The sequence below is a fragment of the Onychomys torridus genome, chromosome 4, assembly GCF_903995425.1.
Source record: "Onychomys torridus chromosome 4, mOncTor1.1, whole genome shotgun sequence".
NCBI classification, from domain to species: Eukaryota; Metazoa; Chordata; class Mammalia; order Rodentia; family Cricetidae; genus Onychomys; species Onychomys torridus.
This window is the reverse complement of record NC_050446.1, coordinates 51,767,106-51,787,928: the sequence shown is the minus strand read 5'-3', so window position 1 is coordinate 51,787,928 and position 20,823 is coordinate 51,767,106. Positions and strand designations below refer to the sequence as shown.

Sequence of the window (20,823 nt, the reverse complement as noted above, 5' to 3'; positions counted from 1 at the left end):
TGCACAGCACCACCCCAACAGGCCATACATTGAGTCCTATATAATCCTGCTGTGTGGGAGTACTTGGAGCATTTGGAATCCAGTTGGAATAGAAAATTCAGACATTATCTGATGACCCAGGGCTATAGGTTTTGTTTTCTTTCCCCAGAGGAAAATATTGAACCATTTGTTTCCCCCCCCTCTCTTTCAACCACCCAGAGCTGCTTGTAAACACAGTGCTGAGGCAAGCACATGTGGAAACACATTTTCAAAACGCAGTTTTCCTGCATCCTTGGCTTCACTCTGGAAGAGTTAAGGGCCTCCTCCACATATTTCCAGGGTGGGTGGGTGGGAGGAGGAGCTCAAAATCCGGAATAGGGCCAGAAGTGAGTCCACAGATTTCTAATTCAGTCCCCTGAAGCTCAATCGCTTTCACTAGCCTAAGGTTTTTTGGCACACAGGTGTCAGGTATTTTCTGGAGTCCATTCCCCCAAACAAATAAATATTTAAGCAAATAGAATCAAAACATAAAATAACCCGTTTCCACTTCCTCCTTGGATTTATTTCTTTGGGCATGGGCCACTGGGAGCAAAATATTTCTTTTTATCACAGCAGAAATTCTATAGATAACTCAGAAAGTTCTGAGATTCTTGCTCAGCTCTCCTGCTGTGAAGGCATCAAACACTGGGTGCTGGCCTTCTGCCTCAACTCCCCCCACAGTTACTAAACCACACAGCTCCCTGGAGGGGTGGTGTGGAGGAGAATGTCCAGGTTCACACTGGGATAAAGCCTCCAACCTTCATTTGCAAATTCAAAATCCAACAGCAGAGATTTCATGAGTTTAATGACTCGCCAAGGTTTTATGTTCTCAGTAGCTCCTGCCATATGATAATATACTTAAAGAAGCCCGCCCACCCTCCCACCCCATCCCTTTAGGGAGGGGGCTGCCCTCGGGCAGGATGGTAACCTAGTCCGAGGGCGGCCTGTATGGCCCAGGTCCACCCCCACAGTACCTTAGAGCCCAGCGAGGTGACAGCAGGCCCCGCCTGCACCCGCAGCTTCGCCTCAACCTGGAGTGCAGGGAGGGATGGGCCCAGGGTCCCCACTTCTATAAGGTCGTCAGGTCCGTGTGGTGGTCCTTGGCCATGGGCTGCAAATGCTGGCCGGGGGCAGCTGAAGAGGAGCAGGAAGATGAGGAAGAAGAAGAAGACCTGCCCTTGGTGTTGGGCAGTTTGTGGTCTTTTTTCCACTTCATCCTCCGGTTTTGGAACCAGATCTTGATCTGGCGCTCAGACAGACACAGGGTGTGAGCGATTTCAATCCGACGGCGTCTGGTCAGATACCTGTTAAAATGAAATTCCTTTTCCAGTTCTAGGACTTGCTGTCTGGTGTAGGCCGTCCGGGAACGCTTGGGCTCCCCGCCGGTGTAGTTGGGGTTCACTATAAGACAAAATAGACAGGACAGCCAGGTCAGAGCCTGGCCACTAGTTAGGCCCCTGGCTTGCCTCTGCCCTCACTTCCTGGCGCGTCCCGCAGCCCTCGGCCCTCCCTGTGCTCCAAGCTTGCCTGCTTCCTCCCTCCCGCCCTCTCCCTAAGAACACACTCACGCCCACCCAACCTCTTCCACGCACCCACTCCCCAGGCTCACAGATCCTCAAAGGTGCTCCCTTCTCCCTAGCCCACCAAGAGCTCAGGATCTCCAACATTTTGGAAATGCCCTTCTCACTGCTCTGCGTTCCCTCTGCTGTGGAAATGGAGTCCTCCCCCACCCCACCCCCATCCCCACCCCTTTTTGCGCCCACAGCCAAGCAGCCAGCCACATGGTCCCGGCCTGCTCCCTCAGCTATAAAAATTTATGGAGAGAGTAATTGCGGCGCCCAAGGAAGCTTCACAAGCCCCCACCCACTCGCACCCCCTGGGGGGGGGCAGGCCAAAAGATGCGAATAGGGGTGGGGGAGGGCTGAAAGGTCGCTATACCCGCTCCTTACCCGAATTCACATGCACCTTCTTCATCCAGGGGTAGACCACAGCGGGCTGCTTAAGTGCTGTCCCGGGGGGTGGCTGCTTGGGGCCAGTGGGCTGGCTGCAGGCCCGGGCGCCAGGCAGAGGCGCAGGCGGGGGCGCTGGGCACGGCTCTCCCGGGGCACCGTAGTGACTTCCTGGGCCGCCTGGCTCCTGTCCGTGACCCCGCGCCGGCAGCGCTGAGCCAGGCCCCGGCCCGCCGCCTCCGAAGGGTTGCTCACCGAAGTCGGGCCGTGGGTAGAGCCCCGAGGGCTGGAAGTCGGCGCCCTGTGCGCCGCTGCCGTAGTAGTCGGCTCCCTGCTCGCCTAGGTAGCCACCCTGCAAATATTCCTCGCACGGAGGAAACTTGGGGTCCACGTACTTAGAGTTCACCATATACGAACTCATGGCCATTAATTTCAGAAGGTAGAAAATACTAATTTTTCTCGTGTTGTCTTTTTTTCTCCTTCCATTGGGCCCTCCTACTTGCTGTCAACTGAATAAAGTTGGGCGGCCATGTGACCAGGCCAGCCAATAGGAAGGGAGCGAGTTTATCACCGGGTTTGTGAGCATCTCATAATTTTCACAAATTTAACTAAATAACATACGTGTAATCAAGTGACTTGCCATGCCACATTTGAGAGTCCCTGGCAGATGTTAATATAGTTCCAATTCTATCCCCAGCACCCCTATCCTCAGCAGGTAATCTCAGTTTTTGTCTTCCACTGACTTTTCTAACCTCCCATGCCCCCCTCACTACCATCGTCTGAGGCAGCCCCCAAGGTGGGCACAGTTCAAGGAAGAGTGAATTCTCCTTTTGGGGTGCAAAATAAGGAAGAGTGAGTGTGGGCAATGTGGCCTCTGAGTTGGGTAGAGAGTGTTCTAGGCAGGCAGCCTGCCCGGCCAGCTGGCGGGAGTCCTGGACTCTGACATACAAAGACCTGTCGCTGGCTTTGTCTTCATCAGGGTCACCCAAAAGTTACCAGAATCTGGCGGACCAGAAATGAGTTAGGCAATGAGTAACCACTATGGTTTTCTGCCAATGTCCAGGCTGGGGTGTTTCTAGTTGATGTTGATTTTGCTGATACAGCAGGAGGCCCTCGCTGTCGTTGGTCTAGTAGCTGTGGATTGGGTCAGGTTGGGATGGTGGTGAAGGGACCTTAACCTTCCCTAAATGTACCCCAAAGGTCTCCAATGGCCTTCTTTCCAGATTGTCTTCTTCCCATACAAGGGTTTTAAAGCCAGGTGAGCCCTAATGGGTACCTTTGTATCTCATGACCCTGAAGGGGAAGACGGCTTCTGGGGCTTCCTGGCCTTTCACCTCACTCCCCAGTGCCCTAAAACCTAGCCCTTAGGCTCAGACAACCCCTTAATCACCTTCTGGAACCTCTATTGATAAAGGTGCGGGTTTCTCCAGGAAAAGGCTGCACGATGTCACCAGGCAAAGTCCATCATCCTGGAGTCCAAGGTAATGAAAAAGAAAGAGGTGGCTGGCCGGCTCGGCTGCCCCTGCTCTCCACGCCTTAGTCTCTGGCTATGTCGGAGACAGATGAAGTTTTTGCATCGACCATATATTCCCCTAGAATCGAATCTGTGACTATGTGGGTACCACACAAATTCGGTTCTACAGGGTATATATAGACAACGTTACAACCTCGGGTCCTACCCAGAGCAGACACTCAGGCGGTTGCTAGCCCAGATCTCTTCAGCTCAGGCACCAGGAACTCCCCAAGCCCGGCTTTCAGAGGCAGCTCAGGTAGGCTCGGGACAATGTGCAGCAATGGGTGCCCTTATTCTCTTGCCGGGATCAGAGCTACGGAGCAGCTGAGCAACCAGGACCTTCTTCTTAAGAGAAAAGAAAAGAAAAGAACGGGGGGAAATTGTTTTCACCCAGAGATGGCGGCTTTATTGCCCCCCTTTCACAATCCAAATCTCCCGCCCCCTTATCAAGTGGTATTTCCCAAAAAGAAGCAAAGGTCCTCAGCGGCAGAGAGTTTTGAAAAAGGCAAAAGGGGATATTCTTCACCAATCCCTGAACCAGGTTAGTGGCCACAGCTAGTCCTCCCAGAATTCAAGCATTTACCTTCCTGGGCCCTCTGCTCCGCTGGACTTTCGGATCCCACTGCTGCCGCTGCCGCTGCTGCTGTAGACCCCGAGGCAGGCGCTGTTTGCGGCCACCAAGCCGCCCTGGGCTGAGACCGTAGCGCTAATGGTGAAGGGCAGGGCGAGGGGTCATTCGAAATCATTTACAAACATATCACAAAGTTTCATTATTTTTGCTTTGCCGACAGCAGCACACAAGAGTACAAAAGTTCACGAATTTCGCCGCCCCAGCGCCTCCGCTGTCCTGGGCTTGCCCCTCAATTCAGGGCATCAAGAGCCCAGATGCACTCTGGGGCTGGACTGATTTCAGGGGCAGAGGCATACCCTGGCCTGAGCCGAGTTTTTGGATGCCTGACAACAGACTGAAGATGTCCACATTTCTAAGTATTGTTTTGATTCTTCCCCTATAATTCAAAAAATCACTCTCAAGCTTTACACCTTAGTTGGATGAGGTGGGGGCAGGGAGACTCCTCTCACCCAAACTGGCAAAATTGGGTGCTCATTCTTACTCTGCACTCTGCTATTCCACCTCCCCCACTTTCATGTGCACGGTTTTGACTATTTTGAAGGGATTTCCAGGGTGCCAATTCTAAAAAGGGTTAGAATCTGTTTAACACCACCCCCCACCCTGCCACCACCACCCCCACCCCCCCACCCCCGTTTCCGCTAATGCCAAGCCCTTTCACCTACAGCTTTCCTGGGGACACTGGGCCTACCTAGGCTTTATCCAGACAAATTGGAGAAGCCTGATGGGTTGAGTGGGGACCAAAATGAGTATACACATTTTCATATTTGTTAGACATCGTGACCTGCATTTCACCTTATTGCTCGACTTGTTCAGACAGGTCAAAGCCAACAAGTTATTGATGGACGAAAGCGTTAAATATTCACCTCCCGCTCAACTGCCCATACAAATGCTTTTGATCTCTGCCGCTTTTTGTGCTGTATGCAGCTTTAAGGCGCCAGATTCGGGGTTGCAAGCAAGCAGCCTCGGGAGAGATAAGCACCCACAGCCAAGGGTGTCAGGAACGGGGCGGAGGGGGGAGGGTGACCAGGGGAAGTCTGGGGATTCCTGATTTTTATCATGGAGCCCAGAGTCAGGTTCACTTTGTGCAGGCCTGGTTCATAGAGGAGACTCCAAGCTGGGGGATCTCAGCCTCACCAGGGGCCCAGCAAAGAAATCTGGCCCTGAGCCCAGTCTCAGCTTCTCTGACCCTGAAGGGAAGAGATCTCAGAGGAGAGGAAGGATGCCTGGTCCCTGTGGTCCTTGCAAACCCACTCTTCCATTAACATTAAACCACTTGGGTTTTGCAGTGAGTGAAAAGCCCCTGCTGTTTCCTTGACCCTCCTCTATTACCACCATCCTAATGAGAAGGTCCTCCTGAAGGTCCACCAGCATACTCAGATTCAAACTGCAGAGCCAAAGATCTGGAGTCCCTGCCTGCGACCCCACCCAATTCCACTGAACTCTGAAGCAGAAATTCTTCAACTGCAGCCAAGGAGGCAGGCGCAGAGGTGAAAGACAAAAGCAAGCACTCATCTTGTTCAGCTGCTGCCCCAAACCTAGAACTCACGCCGGTGGAGCTGGTTCCAGGAAAGAGACTGTCCATGTAAGCTCAGAACGCACAGTCCTTCCTGGAAGAAGGCCAATTCAACACACCCAAGGCCATCAAGGGTTACATGTTTGTTTCTGTTTGTAACAAAACAATTTTTGAAATTAAAGCATACACACACACACACACACACACACACACACAGACAGACAGATAGATAGATAGATAGATAGATAGATAGATAGAGCTGAATTAGACTGGGCAGGCTTTATTTAGGTTGGACTGTAGTGTAGAAGGGGACCCCTGTGCTCGCTGCACTTTGTTGAGAGGGTGGACTGCTAATTAGCTGCAAGTCCGCTGCACCTGTGCGAGCCTGCGAAGCCTAGGGAAGGCCTGGAAGGTCCAGGGAGGTCTGGGAAGACCAGGATGAGCCCCCGCGGTGCGTTTACTTGGGCAGGTGACTGTGAACTAGGCCCCAGAAATGCTTCCTAAAGGCTCAACCTGGATCTCCCCCTCCCCCCAGCGAGCTCTCTGGGCCATTCTGGTCTGGGGAGGCATCGCAACTACGCCACCCTCCTATCCCCGCTGGCTCGGACCCTCGACCAGGACCACCGGCCCCCTCAGCACTGCCCTTTCGTTACTGGGGGGGGGGGGACCGAGAAGGTACTTACAGTGGCTCTCCCTGGTTCCCCCTTGTGCTCCGGAACCTGTTGCAATGAAAACAGGGTCACTCAAATTCCACAGGATAATAAAGCAGAAATAAATGCCATGCAGAAAAGCGAGGAGGCCCAGGATTCTAACACCTAGAACTCCTTGCTTTGGGTGACCGCCTTCGGGAACTGCTCAAAGTTCTCAGCGGACAGCATCCTCAAAGGCAGAGCCTGGGAATAGAAGAGTTCGTCCTGGTGACCTCCCCTACTTCACGCACCCTTGGGCAAAACCCTACTGTTTCTCTGGTCTGACTCAGACTGCCCGAGGCAGGGTTTCCCCAGTGGGGAAGTGGGAAGTCGGAGAAAATGGGCCTTTGTGCATCTCCTTCTTTTGCAGGCGGGTGGTGCAGGTCCACTGGCGAGGCTGCAGATATAGCTGTCCCGACCCCAGTTCCCCGACCGTCTGCTCCCTCTCGGTTCCCCTTTCCCAATTTCAGGTTCGTTTCAAATTCCTCAGTCCCAAACAGTAACCCCCATCTTAGCCTCCAAACCTGCCTTCTCATCAAAGAAGGTGCAGGCATGGCTGGGACATGTTTTACTATGTCTCCATTTCAAATGAGTCATCTCCTTCCAAGGGGAAATGAGGATCCAAAGGATAACTAGAAAGGAAAGTCGGTGTGGTTAAAGGCAACCGATCTAGACCTTAAAGGAAGGGTCTAGACTGTGATCTAATTCTATGGGTTTGACACTAATTTTCTAACTTTGCTGCAGGAAGACCTACAAACTGTTCATACACAGCAGTGGTTCCTGCAGTCCTTGGTGTCCACCTTCAGATTTTCAGTCCTCTAGGAACAGCAAGCATTCGGCTCTGAGATATCTCAGAGCTAACTGTCTGCACACTTATCCCCTCTCCCTCCCCACCTCTAACTATGGTTGTTTTGTTCTACTTTTGAAACAGTTGCTCCACGACATTGAGGAGAGTGTAGGTCCTGCTTTGGGGTAGAAACCCTCAATTTCTAACTTCCCATGTATACAAAGGAGGCGGGGTGGTGGGTGGGGGTGGGGGAGGAATCCAAGATCCAAATTCTATTTATTAACTTAGGTTTAAGCTAAAATTAGAAAGAACTTCGATAGACTTTCCTCAGGCAGAGAAGGCCAGGCCCAGAAACCAACCTCCCCCCACCAGAATTACTGTGGAAAAAGTACTAAGTGACTTACTGTTTTTCTTTTCTAGTGGGTAGGGTGGCGGAGAGTAGAGATGTCTCCTTCTGAGCCTGGGCGCTGGCTGGAGCCTCTCACTTTCCTATCGCTGCTCCAGGAACGGAGCATCTGCACTTGTATGCTCTTAACCTAATTTATGGTGGGAATTATATTTTGGCTTGTCAACTCTCCAGCCATAAAACAAAGTTTATTGGAATCACGTGCTTGTAAATAGCCACTCAGGTCCCTTCTCTGCAGAACCATAAATAACCTCTGGCTTTAAACTTTTATTCACTAAATAAAGGTTCCCTGCAACTGTTCCCTTGGATTTAAATAGTTCCAAATATCCAGAATGCAAGAGAGGTCATAGTGATATCAATACCCCAGGCTTTTCAACTTGCATCTTTTCAGAGAAGGCTGTTTAAATTGGGGGATAGTGCTATTTGGAAAAGACTGGTTGGTGGGCATGTCTTATGATTCTTTGGCTGCATTCGCTGTGAGTACCATGAACTCCTTTATTTCAATCATTTTCTAGCACTAGATGTGGTAGATAGCAAAGCCAGAGGCTACTCCTTACTTGGTTATCACAAAAGTTGGAAATTATTTGAGATTTTGCTCAAGTTTCAACAGAGAAAGAGTGGCTAGGGAGAGGCTGGGTGGCCTTGGGGGTGAAGGGGCAGCTGGGATTAACACTTAGTTTCCTCTGAATTGTGGACGGAGCTGGGTGAAAGAGGAAGCCACATGCCTAGGGGTTTTTATAATTTGCTTAGATCTGAAAGAGAAGCCTTTGCAAGTGGTCAAACTGCTTGAAACAGCAGGACCTGGGGTTTGGCGAAGTGAGAAAGTGGAGAATGGCCCCATCCGACTCTGGCAAGTTAGGCTCTACAGAAGGTTATAAAACAATAAAACAGCCCTGGTGTGAAGGGCCAGGGTGTGAGGCAGCACAGGGGCTCTTAAAACAGCTGAGCCCAGGAAGTCAGACGTGCACCATTCCCACCGTGGGCCCAAATCCCTCAGTGCAGAGCTCAAGGGTCCCTGAAGGCCCACATCTGAGCGGGCTCTTGAGTAGCTCCTCCCCACGGCTGGCTGCCCCCGTCACAGGGAGAGAATGAGAAAGAAAGAAATGTAAGACTACCTCTGTCTCTCCTACTGAGGAATGCAGGAAAAAGGCTGGGCATGCCTCAGGAGAATGTGGGAGACTGGAGACACAGGAATGGGAAGTGGGGGAAATTTCCCCCAGCACCCAGGAAGAGGCCCTAGCTAGCACCTTTCAGTGGCCCTCCAGAGGTGCCACAAACCATGTGAAAATGTGATTTTTTTTTCTGCTCTGATAAAATAATGGATGTGCTGTATAGATTTGTAGAGCACACACACACATACATGATTTATAAATCAAATGGAATGGCAACAGTTCCTATCAGAAATTTCCACAGCTCAGAGAAGAGATTCTTTGTATGAAGATCTCTTTGCATGCTAATTTCCAGCCTTGATATGTGCATTTCCAAACCTACTTCCTAATTTGACTCTCCAGAAAACAGGAAGTTGTTAATTCAGACACCAGGACATTCATTTCTTCTTCTTTTTTAAAGAAATCCCATCAGCTATATGAGGAGACTTTTGTGTTTTGACTGTTTGTTCATTTTGTCTCTTTTTTAAAACTTGTGGCATATTCTTAAAGTAGTGGGTAGAGATAACCCTTCAAAAACTGAGTTTTGGTAGCGCCAGATGAGCAGCTTTGGAATGAATCCTTGTTAATCACCTAGAAAAGATCATTAACATTGGGGCAGTCGAGGAAAGCTTTAATTTTTAGGTTAAAATTAATTAAAGGGTAGATGACTTTCTGGGTCATGGTGTTGTAAGGAGGTGAGATGGGGTAAAAACAAGTCTTGAGAAATGGTGTGTGGATCCACAGGGCCTGGTATCTAACTGGGGGATCAGTAGAGACTTTTTTTTTTTTTTTTTTGGATGAAAGATGATGAAGGATGGTGTCTGAGATGTGCTTGTAAACTTCACTGTAGGTTACACATGAAGACACAGCCTCCTCTGGGTATTTAAGAGAGTCACAGGAAAGGAGTCATGTAAGAAAATGGAAGGAAGGAAGAAATACTTTGAGACAGACATCTTTGTTTTCTGAGAGCTCAGAGGCAAGATGATTAAGGAGCCAGTGTGTGTCTTGCTCCACTCACCTTTGTTATTCCACCCCACCTCCAGTGTCCTAGGATTTGTGAATGAAAGAGAGAGTGGGCATCAATGGGGAAAGCAGATCCTGTGTACTTGCCAGTTTCTTAGGGCTTCTCTACCCCACCCCCCAATCCAAGTCCCTAGCAGGGACTTGGGAATGCCGGGAAAGTGCCCAAACTCTGAGCCCCAGATAACATCCTGTCCCCCAAGGACTTTCAATGTTGGTAGTAGTGGTAATCAAACAGGAAGGGGACAGAGAGGGTGGCCTCCTTTAAAATCTGTAAGGAAGCCAGGCAGTGGTTGGTGACATATACCTTTAATCCCAGCACTTGGGAAGCAGAGTCAGGCAGATCTCCAAGTTTGAGGCTAGCCTGGTCTACAAAGTGAGTTCTGGGACAGCCAGGACTACACAGAGAAGCCCTGCCTTGGAAAACAAACAAACAAACAAATCTGAAACTGTAGGAAATTCTTTCCCAGTAAACTAGCACCCTGGGTATTGCCTTTTCTCATTTAGCCAGAAAGAGAAATTCTGAGAATTTCTGCCTGGTGGGCTTCTATGATAAAGGGTCCCCTGTAAGATTTCTCCAATCCAGATGTCAGAACTGCTCCCAGGAAGGTGAGAGGGAAGGGGTTCCAGGAGACAGCATCAGAAATCTCAAGTATAATGTGGGTCAACTTCAGCACACTCTAAAGACAATTCTGCTAGTGTCTCCTAGGGGCCTCTGGCCTAGAGATGTTGAGCTCTCAAGTTAAACATTTGTACAAAAAGCAGGGACAGAAGAGGGGAGGCTTTGGGTGAATTCCCTGGCCAAAGACACACAGTAGGTACAAGGAGTCTGCCCAGGACTTGTGCTTCCGGACAGAGGCTAGGGTTAGAGCCAGAGGGGACTGGCTCTAACCCTAACTGAACAGGGACTCCTAAGCAAGTGAGAAATGTGAGTCTGTCCTCCTGACTGCTGAAGTACCCTTTCTTTCACAATGGAGCTACTTAGCTAGTTTAAGTAAGGAAGAGACAATCCCAAAGGAAAAAGGCCCTCAGTAGGAGGTAAGAAACTCTCATTCTAGAAAAGAGCCTGGGGGCAGGATGTCTGACTTGGGGTCAGAGGCTTGAAAAGGCACTGGTGGTTCCAAGAAGGGTATTTAAGTGATAGAGAGAACTAGCTCAATGGCATGCGAATTGGGTGGTTGGTAGTGTTGCTCCCTTAGGCTGCGGACAGAACTTTACAGGAGGACACCTGGAGACAGAAGAAACTCTGTGTGTTTTCAGAGATAATCTAACTCAGATTCTGGTGTAGTCAAGAGAACTGACTTAAAAAAGAATGGTGTAGAAAAAATCTGTGGGCAAGAGTCATGGAAGCCAGAGCCAAAAAGGTGGGAACCTGGTCTCAGGGAGTGTGCACATATTCGTGGGTTGGAACCTGAAGTGGTGTGTATGAAATTCTTTCTAAAAGAGAAGGATTTCAGCCAGGCACAGTGCCTCACACCTATAATTGCTCCTAGCATTTGGGATGACTGAGGGTCTGTGACAAGTTTGAGCTTCCTAACAGAATCTTGTCTCCAAAACTTTTTTTTTTTGTTTGTTTGTTTGTTTCAAAGAAATGGAAGGGTCTTTGAAAATTGGAAGGATACGTCCTTCCTAAAACACATCTTGTCCTTCCTCTAGCCTAAGCTGGATCTCATGTTTAGCTCTAATGGCTAAGCCATAGCATGCAGGTAGATTAGGCCAGGGAAATGGGCCTGGCTTTTTGCTTTCCTACTCTATCTCATTCATGTTCAAGGAGAGAAGGATGCCCCAGAGTGTAGAATGACTCTCTGGGTAGGTATGATTGACAGGAGGGGAGGGTGATGCAGGAGGTGACAGTGAGCTCAGGAGAGACTGCAAGCCCTCTTGAGCAGTTCAAAATGTGCCTGTGGGAGTGTGAGGCCACCTACCAAGGAGCCAAGAGCCCTTTCCTCCTGGGTGGAACCCTGATGTGTGTTGGTTCTAGACACCGAGACCTGAGAGGTCATTCCTGATGAGACCTGCCCAAGATTTATTTTATTTTATTGTTTTGTTGAGATAGGGACTTGCTAAGTAGTCTAGGCTGGGTTTGAACTCCATATGAAACAGAAGCAGGCCTCAAACTCAAATGTTGATCCTTCTGACTCAGTTTCATCCTGGAACTATGGCCATGCACCATCATGTCCAGTTCAGGTCTCCTCTTTTGTTCTCCCTAGAATTCAAGGCTTTAGTGAGTAAACCAGTTGGTCTCTTTTGGCTGGAAAAGTCAAGGTCTTACTTATGAGAAAGTAGGGCCAATAATTATAAGGATTAAGTGTTAACTTTTTTATGTGCCAAAGCACCATTTTAAGTATGTGGCTAATAAGTATAGTCAATGTAACTAGTATTGTGCTCAGTGCAATACTAACATGAAAGTGAAAATCCAGACAGGGGTGGCAGGCTCATGCCTGTAATCATGGCACCCAGGAGACTGGAGCAGGAGGATTGCCTTAAGTCCTAGGCCAGTCTGGTAACAAAATGAGATCCTGTCTTTAAAAAAGTCAAATTTGCATAAGAGCCCTTGATGGCACTGTTATTGTTCCTAATCTCAAAGGAGGAAACAGGCTCAGAGGTTTTGTTCTGCTTGCCTAAAGTCACACAGCACGGACATGGTAGAGTAACCCAGTTAAGCCTGAACTGAACTTAGAACCTACTCTCTTTCAGCTCTCCAAGTCCTAAGTGAGGGATGCACAGACCCTGTAATTTCACCCATAAAATGGAAGAAATTACTCACCAATCGTGTAGTAACAAACCAAAACAGACCATCATGATTGTAGCTCAGGGGCTCTGGGCATGTGCAGTATAGACAGAGAAGGAACTCAGCATCAGGAGAACAAAGAGCTAACTAAGCAAGAGAGACCCTTGACCCATGGCTCTCAAACCAAAGTGCACAGCCTCCTCACTGCCTTGGGGGGAATGTTTTCAGGGTGCCCAGACACCCCATCTTGACATTGGAATTCAGTGTGTATGGGGTGGAACCTAGAAACTTCATTTATGCAGACATTTGGGTGCGGGCCTTTGCTGAGAAACATTGCCCTGAAGTAGTGAAGAGGGGAATATTTCAGGGACAGTGTAGGACACTGTAGGGGACAACAGAGGATCAGTGAGCCAGGGTGGGTTGAAGCTGGTGTCACCCTTGAAGCAGGACCAGCCAGCAAAGCACACAGCAGGCCTGCAGTGAGCATAGTGGTGGCGCGTGGTGTTGAGGACAGTAGTCCTGCACATCTGCCTGATCTGAGAGGACAGTAGTCCTGCACATCTGCCTAATTCTCAAGTTGTGGAGTGCATCTTGGGATTTCCCCAGGCTTATCAGAGAGTCAGAAAGGTGCCACAGGGCCGAGGCCCTGTTCTAAATAAGCAGGGGGAGGTCAGTTAGTTGCCTTGCTAAAGATGGGTTCCATCCATGCTTGCTTTCCCATGCTGCCCAGTCTGGGTACCGGAATTTGGGGCAGAGTGAAAGGCAGGAACTGAGGCTATGTAGGGGACGGGACGTCTCATTGGGGTCCTGTGGTTAAGGAACAGCTTGCCCCACCGGAAGATCCTAGTTGCCTGCTCCTAGAGAACCGCAAATCACGCCCTCTCTGGGTAGGCGGAGGAAATAATGTGGCCTTTCACCCCAGAATCAGTCTTCAGGCTTCGAGAACCTCAGAGCTGTCTTTGCTGCGGGCAGCGGCAGGATACGTGACCACCCCACTCTTGTCGGATGCTATGCACGCCGTGCTAGCTGAGGTAGAGGGCGGGGTAGAGGAAGGGCTGGCTCTTGTGCCCTCCCCTCCCCCTCCTGCCCAGGGCATCTGCGGCATCCGCTAAGCCAGCGAGACGCTTGTCCTACAGCGCCTCCTCCTGGACAAAGCTCCAGACAGCCAAACAGGGACACCACCAGCCCTGAAAACCTCAGGCCAGGCACTTCCTTCCTGGGGCTGAGGTCTCTGGGCATCTGAAGTTGGTCCTGCCTCGTCCACTGGAGAGGCAGAAAGGAGTCCAGAAGTCCTTGAGGCTACTTCTCACCGCCCCACCCCCAGAGACAACAAGCTTGTGACCCAGAAGCGTGACAAGAGGGAAACCCCTCCAGTTTGTCCATTTATTTATTTACTTATTTATTGACTTGATTGCTCTTTGCTGAGCCTGAGCCTTAGGACGTGCTATGCTGGAGTAACAAGATCCAGGAATGGCTGGCCTGAAGTTCGGCAGTTTGAACAGGCTCCAGAAGAAAGGCCTCTTCCCAGGGCACGCAGCACCAGCCTGAAAAAATCTTTATTTCCCGAGGGTCTCGAGTGTGTGTGTGTGTGTGTGTGTGTGTGTGTGTGTGTGTGTGTGTGTGTGTGTGTGTACCTGGAAAAAAATTCTACTTACTACTAGCTCGTGTTTACACCGTTTTTAACGCACAAATTGGGGTGGGGTGGTAAGTCTAGATCGAAAGTCATTGTAGTCATGGGTAAAGTTAGTCGCTATCTTTAGATAAAAGGCTGGAAGGAAAGATGAGCAGCAAATCCGGAGGGAAGGTAATAGATCTGGCTCTCCCTTCCTCCCGCCCCCTCCCCCATCTGAGCAGGGCTGCTACAGTCTCTGGGCTGGGCTGTTTCACTGCACATGCGCTGGGCGTGCGCTGGGCGTGCGCAGCCCCGCACTGCGGAGGCTCTGAGCTTGCCCGCCTCAAGCACTGTGCCCTGGGCTGCACCGCACACGACTCCAGCGCCTGCCTGTCTGCAGAGGCACTTGAAAATCCTATCAAAAAAGAGGCAGAAAATGTAGTTTCCTTTCTCAGGAAAATCTGAATTAACGCCTCAACTAATCTTTCTAGTTTGCTGGTTCAGTTCCATCAAATTAGCAAAATCTCCATGTTGTTCATGGACACTCTCAGCGTTATCTTTCGAATCAGAATTTTCACATCTGGAGCACATCTTCCCCTGAGTGGTCTATTAATGGGGGGGGGGGGTCACCCCACCGTGCGTTTAGAAAGCATAATTTCTCCTTTAGTTTTGCAAAAACTGTCATGTCTAGGGGATACTTTCTTTTGAAAACAATGGTATCTATTTTCATCATTTCCGAAAAAGTGCACCTAAATAGGATTTAAATCGGAATTCCGAGTTCTTGGTTGCTTCTCCAGAGCTTCCTGTGCCCCCGCATACCCTTAGTGGCTGCCGCACTGCGACAAGGCCGTAAATACCTCTAACAGCTGCCTGCCAGCCCAGGGTGAAATACTGTCTTTGTTCGGATTTCCCCTGCCTCTCAAGCTCAGAGAACAGAATTCTGGCAAAATATATGTATTTGTAGAAAGATATGACAGGAAAACCACGCTTGGTGTTGAGTCCTTGTTCTGGGCTGCGTTTGTAGTAGGTAGCCTGGTTCTTTTTCCTGGTTCTCCCAGAAACTGACTCTCAGCTCATGGCCACCACAGACGACACCAAGGCCAGAACATTGGCTCCCAAGTCTATAAATAGAGGTTTGGACCCAGGACGCTGGGAATTGTGCCCACAAACCTCTGAGCTTTTAGGCTCCGAACATTTAAAAATTGTTCTTTTCCTTTGCATTTTCTTTATTATTCTTTAATTTTTTTTGTTGTTAGGTTCACAGAAACAATGGAGGCAGTTATGGCGGTACGAACCTCTTATACTTTCCTTGTAGAGAAAATGTGTGACTTGCCAAATATTTTTTTCTCAAGATGCAACCAACCACTTCTTTCCAATAAGCTTTTAATGCTACCACAAGGCTTACAAAGATTGCCTCCGTCCTCCATATCTGCACATGGCATCACCTCCCTCTGTGAAATCAGAACCATCTTAGTCATTGTGGGAGGCTGGACCACCAAACCCAGGAAAAAAGCAGCTGAAACCCCAAACCTACAGCGTGGCCACCAGAACATCCAGTCCACCCCCAGCATCACCCAGTCTCAGAACATCAAGTCCACTCTCAGCCCCACCCAGCCACAACCGACCTTGCAGGGCCTATGGACCCAGCCAAGGAACTTGCTTTTCAAAAGCGAATGCTTCTTCTGTCTATCAGAGAACCATCTCGGTGTCCTCATCATGTGATGGGAAACTGCTTACAAGATACAGACTCTCGAAATCAGAAAAATCCTTCTCCAGAGTGTGAACACTCGGAGTTACTGAACCAGAACAATTCCGCAGGCGTCAACTAGCCCTCCATTTTGAAAAGAGAGTGATTTCACCTTTAATCGTTAAAAAGCACTTTCCTATAAATATATGATCTATTGTTCACAAATACTTGTGTAGCCAACACTGTTATGCTGGAGTATTTGGGCAAACAAGGGTTTATCAATAGGCACTTGGGGGACTGTAGCCCACCACCATGTGCAGTCTTATGCGCAATGCGGCAGATTGCCTGGGGTTTCAATGCTTCCCTACGTATTTATGAAGGAATCGGAAATAGGAGTTGCAAAACGCATCATCAAACACCATCCAAAACTGTTGGGGGAAAACAACATTATTATGTTCTGCAAAGGTTTTCTTTTTCTTTTTTTCCTGTGTGTTTTGGTTCAGTAGTTTCAAAGTAGGAAAACGTTGCTGTGTGGCATTTATGGGTAAGTGAAAAAATTACCATAATGCATTTAGAAAGAAAGAAAAAGCCTGCTCTCTCACCACTCTGACAAATGAGAAACACACGCGATGTTTGAACTTAGAAATGCCTCGCATTTCTCAAATATCTACTGGGTTTATCCTAAAACCTGCACCAGATTTTCTGATCTCACATCCCCAAACAAACATCCATTTTGTGACATAAAGTAGTCCAAATACACCTCATACATTACTGGATGTAGGAGGCACCTAGCTTGAGTTATTACCAGGTTTCCCCTAAGAATTAGAGAAACGTTTTAAAATGACTAAAACGCCATTTCATACACAAGGCCCCATAAACTATAAACCCTAAAAATTGGCCTCACTCAGGAAACATATCCCGAGTACACAGGACCCACCCCACCCCCACCCATGCCCCAACCTTCAAAAAACACCTGTTAACCTAACAAGGCTCTGACCACCGTCAAACCACAGAAGCACGGTATTCTGTACTATAGGAAACCTTTATTGACTCCCACCCCCCAGCCAAACTGCGGTATCCAGAAGCCATCTGCACACTCTTCTTCCCAGGGCGGATTCGGGGGTGGGGTGGGGTGGGGGACCGGATCTGAGGGTTCCCAAGTCAAGGGACCTCTGGGGGAGGGGGAAAACGAAGGAGTCCCCTATGCACTTCTGAGCCGGGCAGGACCCCACCTCGAGCCCCGAGGGACAAGCATTAGGGAGAGAGACGCAGAGAACGATCCCAGGGTTCTTGGGTAATACAGGGCGCCGGGAAGGTGGCACCCATTGCCCGAGGCGGTGGCGCGGGCAGCTCGGACGCCGGGAGGGCGGCTCTTACCCGGAGGCTGCCGAGCTGCGGGCGGTCGGCCCCGGCGGCGGCGGCTGGAATCCATCAGGCTCTGCCGGGCTGCGCGCACCCTCGGCGGCAGGTTCGGGCTCATGTTGCTGGAGGGACCGGGTGGGAAGCCGGCGGCCGCGGTCGCCCGGGCAGAGCAGGCGGGCGGCTCCCCGCAGGAGTGGGAGCCGCGGCGGGGGGCTCGGCGCCCGGGGCTCCTTCTGGGCTTCCTGCCGGCTCCGGAGGCAGCTGCGATGGGCACCCGGGGCGAGCTGCCCTGGAGTCGCGACGGGAGCCCAGGCCGCTGCGGACCCCGCGATCCCGCAGCCGGCGACTGAAGCCCACCTCTGCAGAGACAAAGGTTAGAAAAAGAGGGGGTGAGGCTCTGGGAAAGCAGAATGCGGGGGCAAATTCGCCTGGGAAATCAGGAAAAAGGCCGTGAAGGCGAGCGGCGCCTGCACATGACCAGCCGCAGCCAATGACAACCGCAAATAGGTCATAAAAAGGTCTATTACCAAGTTGTAAATTTTCTTCAAACAAAAAGGAATTTACTGCAATTCCTTGCGGATTTTGCACATACAGCTCGCGAGCGCCATGTTTTTCCTTTCCTTTCTCCCCTCACTCTCCTCTCTTTCTCCCTACCCCTCCTTTTTATCTCCTTCTTTCCTTTCTCTTCGGAATAACCCCTCTCCTCTGTTTCTCTCTCTCTCTCTCTCTCTCTCTCTCTCTCTCTCTCTCTCTCTCTCTCTCTCTCTCTCTGTGTGTGTGTGTGTGTGTGTGTTCTCTCCTCTGTTCTCTCTCTCTCTCTCTCTCTCTCTCTCTCTCACACACACACACACACACACACACACACACACACACACACCTTTTCTAGGAATTACTGGGCATTTTTGTTTTTGTTTGGCTCAAAACCTCTGGTGTAATTGGCCGCCATGTGCAAGGAAAATGCGCGCAGGCGGTGCTCAGTCTCTGGGGATGTCATCCCCACAGCGCCTCCCCCAGTCCCCACGTCTCCCCCTACGTTGGTCACTTGGCTTCTCTCCTCCTTTCCTTCACAAAAACACTTGTCCAGAAGGAATGTCAGGCACTCTCAGTTTTTATCCGCTCATCCCAGGCAAACCACATCCCAAATCTTGTCCAGAAAATTGGGCTGCACAGGCCAAGAAAGCACACGCTCTTCTCGTACTTGGCTCCAACCTAAACCGGGGTCCCTCCGGCCCCCTGGGGTTCTCTGCTTTGGGAGAGCAATCGCCCACCCCAGAGGCCATAAATATTTCTAAATACTTGTCTACCTCTCCAAAATACCATTTTGAGCACCCGCGGCTGAGTTTTTAATCTATAGCCACAGGAACGAACACCCACACACACGCCCCCACCCCCTCACTTTAGGTATGAAGACTTTCGTGGAATTTAATTCCAGTCCTCTGCGCTCTTACTTCCGTGGCTCCCTTTCCCTGTGTTTGACCGCTGAAAGTGCTTAGTTCCTTTCTGGAGAAGAGAGGGGCTTAATCTGTTCACGAAATCTAGAAAAAAAAAAATTCCCCGCAAAGGCTGGAATCATATCTCCTTGGCATTGTCAGTGGGTCCTCTCTGGTGAACTCCACCTGAAAGTCAATGTCCTTGGCTGACCTCCAACATTCCCCTCATGGGCACTGTCAGCCAGCTGTCAATGCCTGCCTGGAAGGGGTCACTACCCTGTTCAGTGTTTTCAGAACATTCTAGCAAGACATTTCTAAGTATAAGCTCTTTGCCAGAAACATCTTCACACCCAGGAAGCAACTATTAGGTATGAACTTATTTAAGTAGGGAACGCACAGCATCCTTTTGTATAGGCCATTTGTATCCCAAGAGAAAGTTCTAATGACCTTGGATAATTTTAATTAAAGGGCTTCAATAAATAAAAGTCTTACTTCTTGAAAAGGCCAGCGGGCCCTAATTTCGCTGGTCCATTAAAATGTTTTCTCTGTTCCTCTTGCCACCTCTAGCCATCCAAGGATTCAGCAAACACCAAAAATGTGGAGGACAGACGATGGATGTGAAATTTTATGCACCATATTAAACATGTTATTACACAAGGAAATGGGCAAGCTGGTGTTCCTTCCCTGGTTCAGAACATTTTACGTTGTTCTATGCAAATGGAACTGGGTAAAGAGATTGTTCAATACTAAACCATTCTAGAAACGAATATCAGTTTGCCTCTGCATCATCTCCCCTCCACTCAAATAAAAGCAGACTTTATCACCTGCCTTTGCAGCTTGGAGAATAAGACAAGGGCCCGCAGAGAAAAGGCAGCCATGATGCACGGTTTGTCTGCTGCACAGAGGAAGCAATGTGTTGTGGGTCTTACAAAATGGTACCCTTGAACTGACTTTCCTCTAGAAAGGAGGAGGAGCCACGTCCTCTGTTTGGGTTTCTGGCTCTTGTACAAAACAATCTAGTCACTCAGATGTCTTTCAGTCAGTGCTAACATGGAGGAGGGCTCTTGATTTTTACCCTCTCACTTTACAGACTACTCTAAGTCTCCTCCAGGGCAGAAAAGCTCCACCTGGGTTTGCAGAAGGGTCTCTGAAGGTTTGTGTGAATGTATGCAGAAAAAAGTCGGTTTCTTACTGCAGTCCTTCACTGTTTACAGATCTGAACCACTCAGAAAAGCATCTTGCCCTGCTCCCCACCAACAGTCCCTCACCATGGGGTGGGGAGGTCTAACCACAGTACAGAGAAAATGGGGAGCGAAGGGTGGAGGGGAGGGATTCCTCAAGGTCTTTATTTGGAGACAGATCTATCTTCTTTCGTAGCTGCAGAAGGAAACATTCACTTCTATGTGTATTACCAACGCTTTACGTGTGAATTTATGTATAAGTACAAATTCATAATCTCAAATCATCAGTTGCTGCAACAGTCTGTGCTTGAGCTGGGATTTTACCATGGTTTAGGGGGCCAGTGTCACCCAAAGGTGCATTTCCAGAGCAGTATAGATTGCCAGAATGTCAGAGACATGGCATTTTTACCTTACTTTACATCCTTGAGTTTCACATCCACTCAGCCACTCAGTAGGTCCTTTTCCTAACCAAATCTTGTCCAGTTCCAGTTTGAAGAGAGATATTTGGTGGAGCATTCTTGAGTGGAAAATAGCAGTTTTTAATTTATTACTTTTATTCTATGTGTATAAATATTTTGCCAGCATATATATATATGTGCATCACTTTCGATTCCCTGGAACTGGATTTATATATGGCTGTGAGCCACCATATTGGATGCTGAGAACTGAACCCTGGTCTTCTCCAAGAGCAAGTGCTCATAACTGCTGAGCCACCTCTCCAGCCCTGGAGATAGCCAATTTTAAAGAGTTCCTTAAATCAAAACAATTAGAGTTTAGCCAACACTGGTTTCCAGGTAGCTTGTGCCTAAGGCTGTTTCCCAGAGAGGCTCTCAGCCTGAGGCATCCTTGCTCTGTTCCAGCCAGCACAGATTCAGACAGTACACAAGAGCAAAACGCCCCCAAATGCAGCACTGGCCTTTGCAGCTGTCTCCTCTGTACAAATGCTTAAGCCTTGGACACTCCCGACTTCAACTGTCTTTCCGGGCTTAGGTTAGCAAATGTCACAACCACAGCCCTTCCCCGGGTGGAGAGCCAGGTGGGGATTTGCCCCTAACCCAGCCAGTACCAATCTTGCTATCCACCAACACCTGGCAGTGAACCTGGTCCCAAACTAAAGAATCTTCTTTTCCTGCCCATGTAATATAA

At 49.4% G+C, this 20,823-nt stretch overlaps 2 protein-coding genes across 2 annotated transcripts in view; both read right to left on the bottom strand.

Moving 5' to 3' along the window:
• Hoxd3 (homeobox D3) overlaps positions 1-17,414 on the bottom strand; it is a 35,628-nt gene extending 18,214 nt beyond the window's left edge. Inside the window, exon 1 of the mRNA XM_036185472.1 lies at positions 17,082-17,414. The gene's annotated coding sequence lies outside the window, so the exon portion shown is untranslated. The remainder of the gene's footprint in view (positions 1-17,081) is intronic.
• Hoxd4 (homeobox D4) lies at positions 811-2,472 on the bottom strand. The gene is made up of 2 exons (XM_036185473.1): positions 1,968-2,472; positions 811-1,419 (listed from the first exon to the last, which is right to left on the bottom strand). The coding sequence occupies exons 1-2, from the start codon at positions 2,392-2,394 to the stop codon at positions 1,088-1,090; spliced, it is 759 nt and encodes a 252-aa protein (XP_036041366.1). The 5' UTR covers positions 2,395-2,472; the 3' UTR covers positions 811-1,087.
• Positions 17,415-20,823: the final 3,409 nt, after the last annotated feature.

Bases quoted from the DNA above. Each gene is read 5' to 3' on its own strand.
- Hoxd4 (XM_036185473.1), bottom strand. From the start codon at position 2,394: ATGGCCATGAGTTCGTATATGGTGAACTCTAAGTACGTGGACCCCAAG. The intron at 1,420-1,967 runs GTAAGGAGCGGG...TTTGTCTTATAG, and splicing joins GAAGGTGCATGTGAATTCGG to TGAACCCCAACTACACCGGC.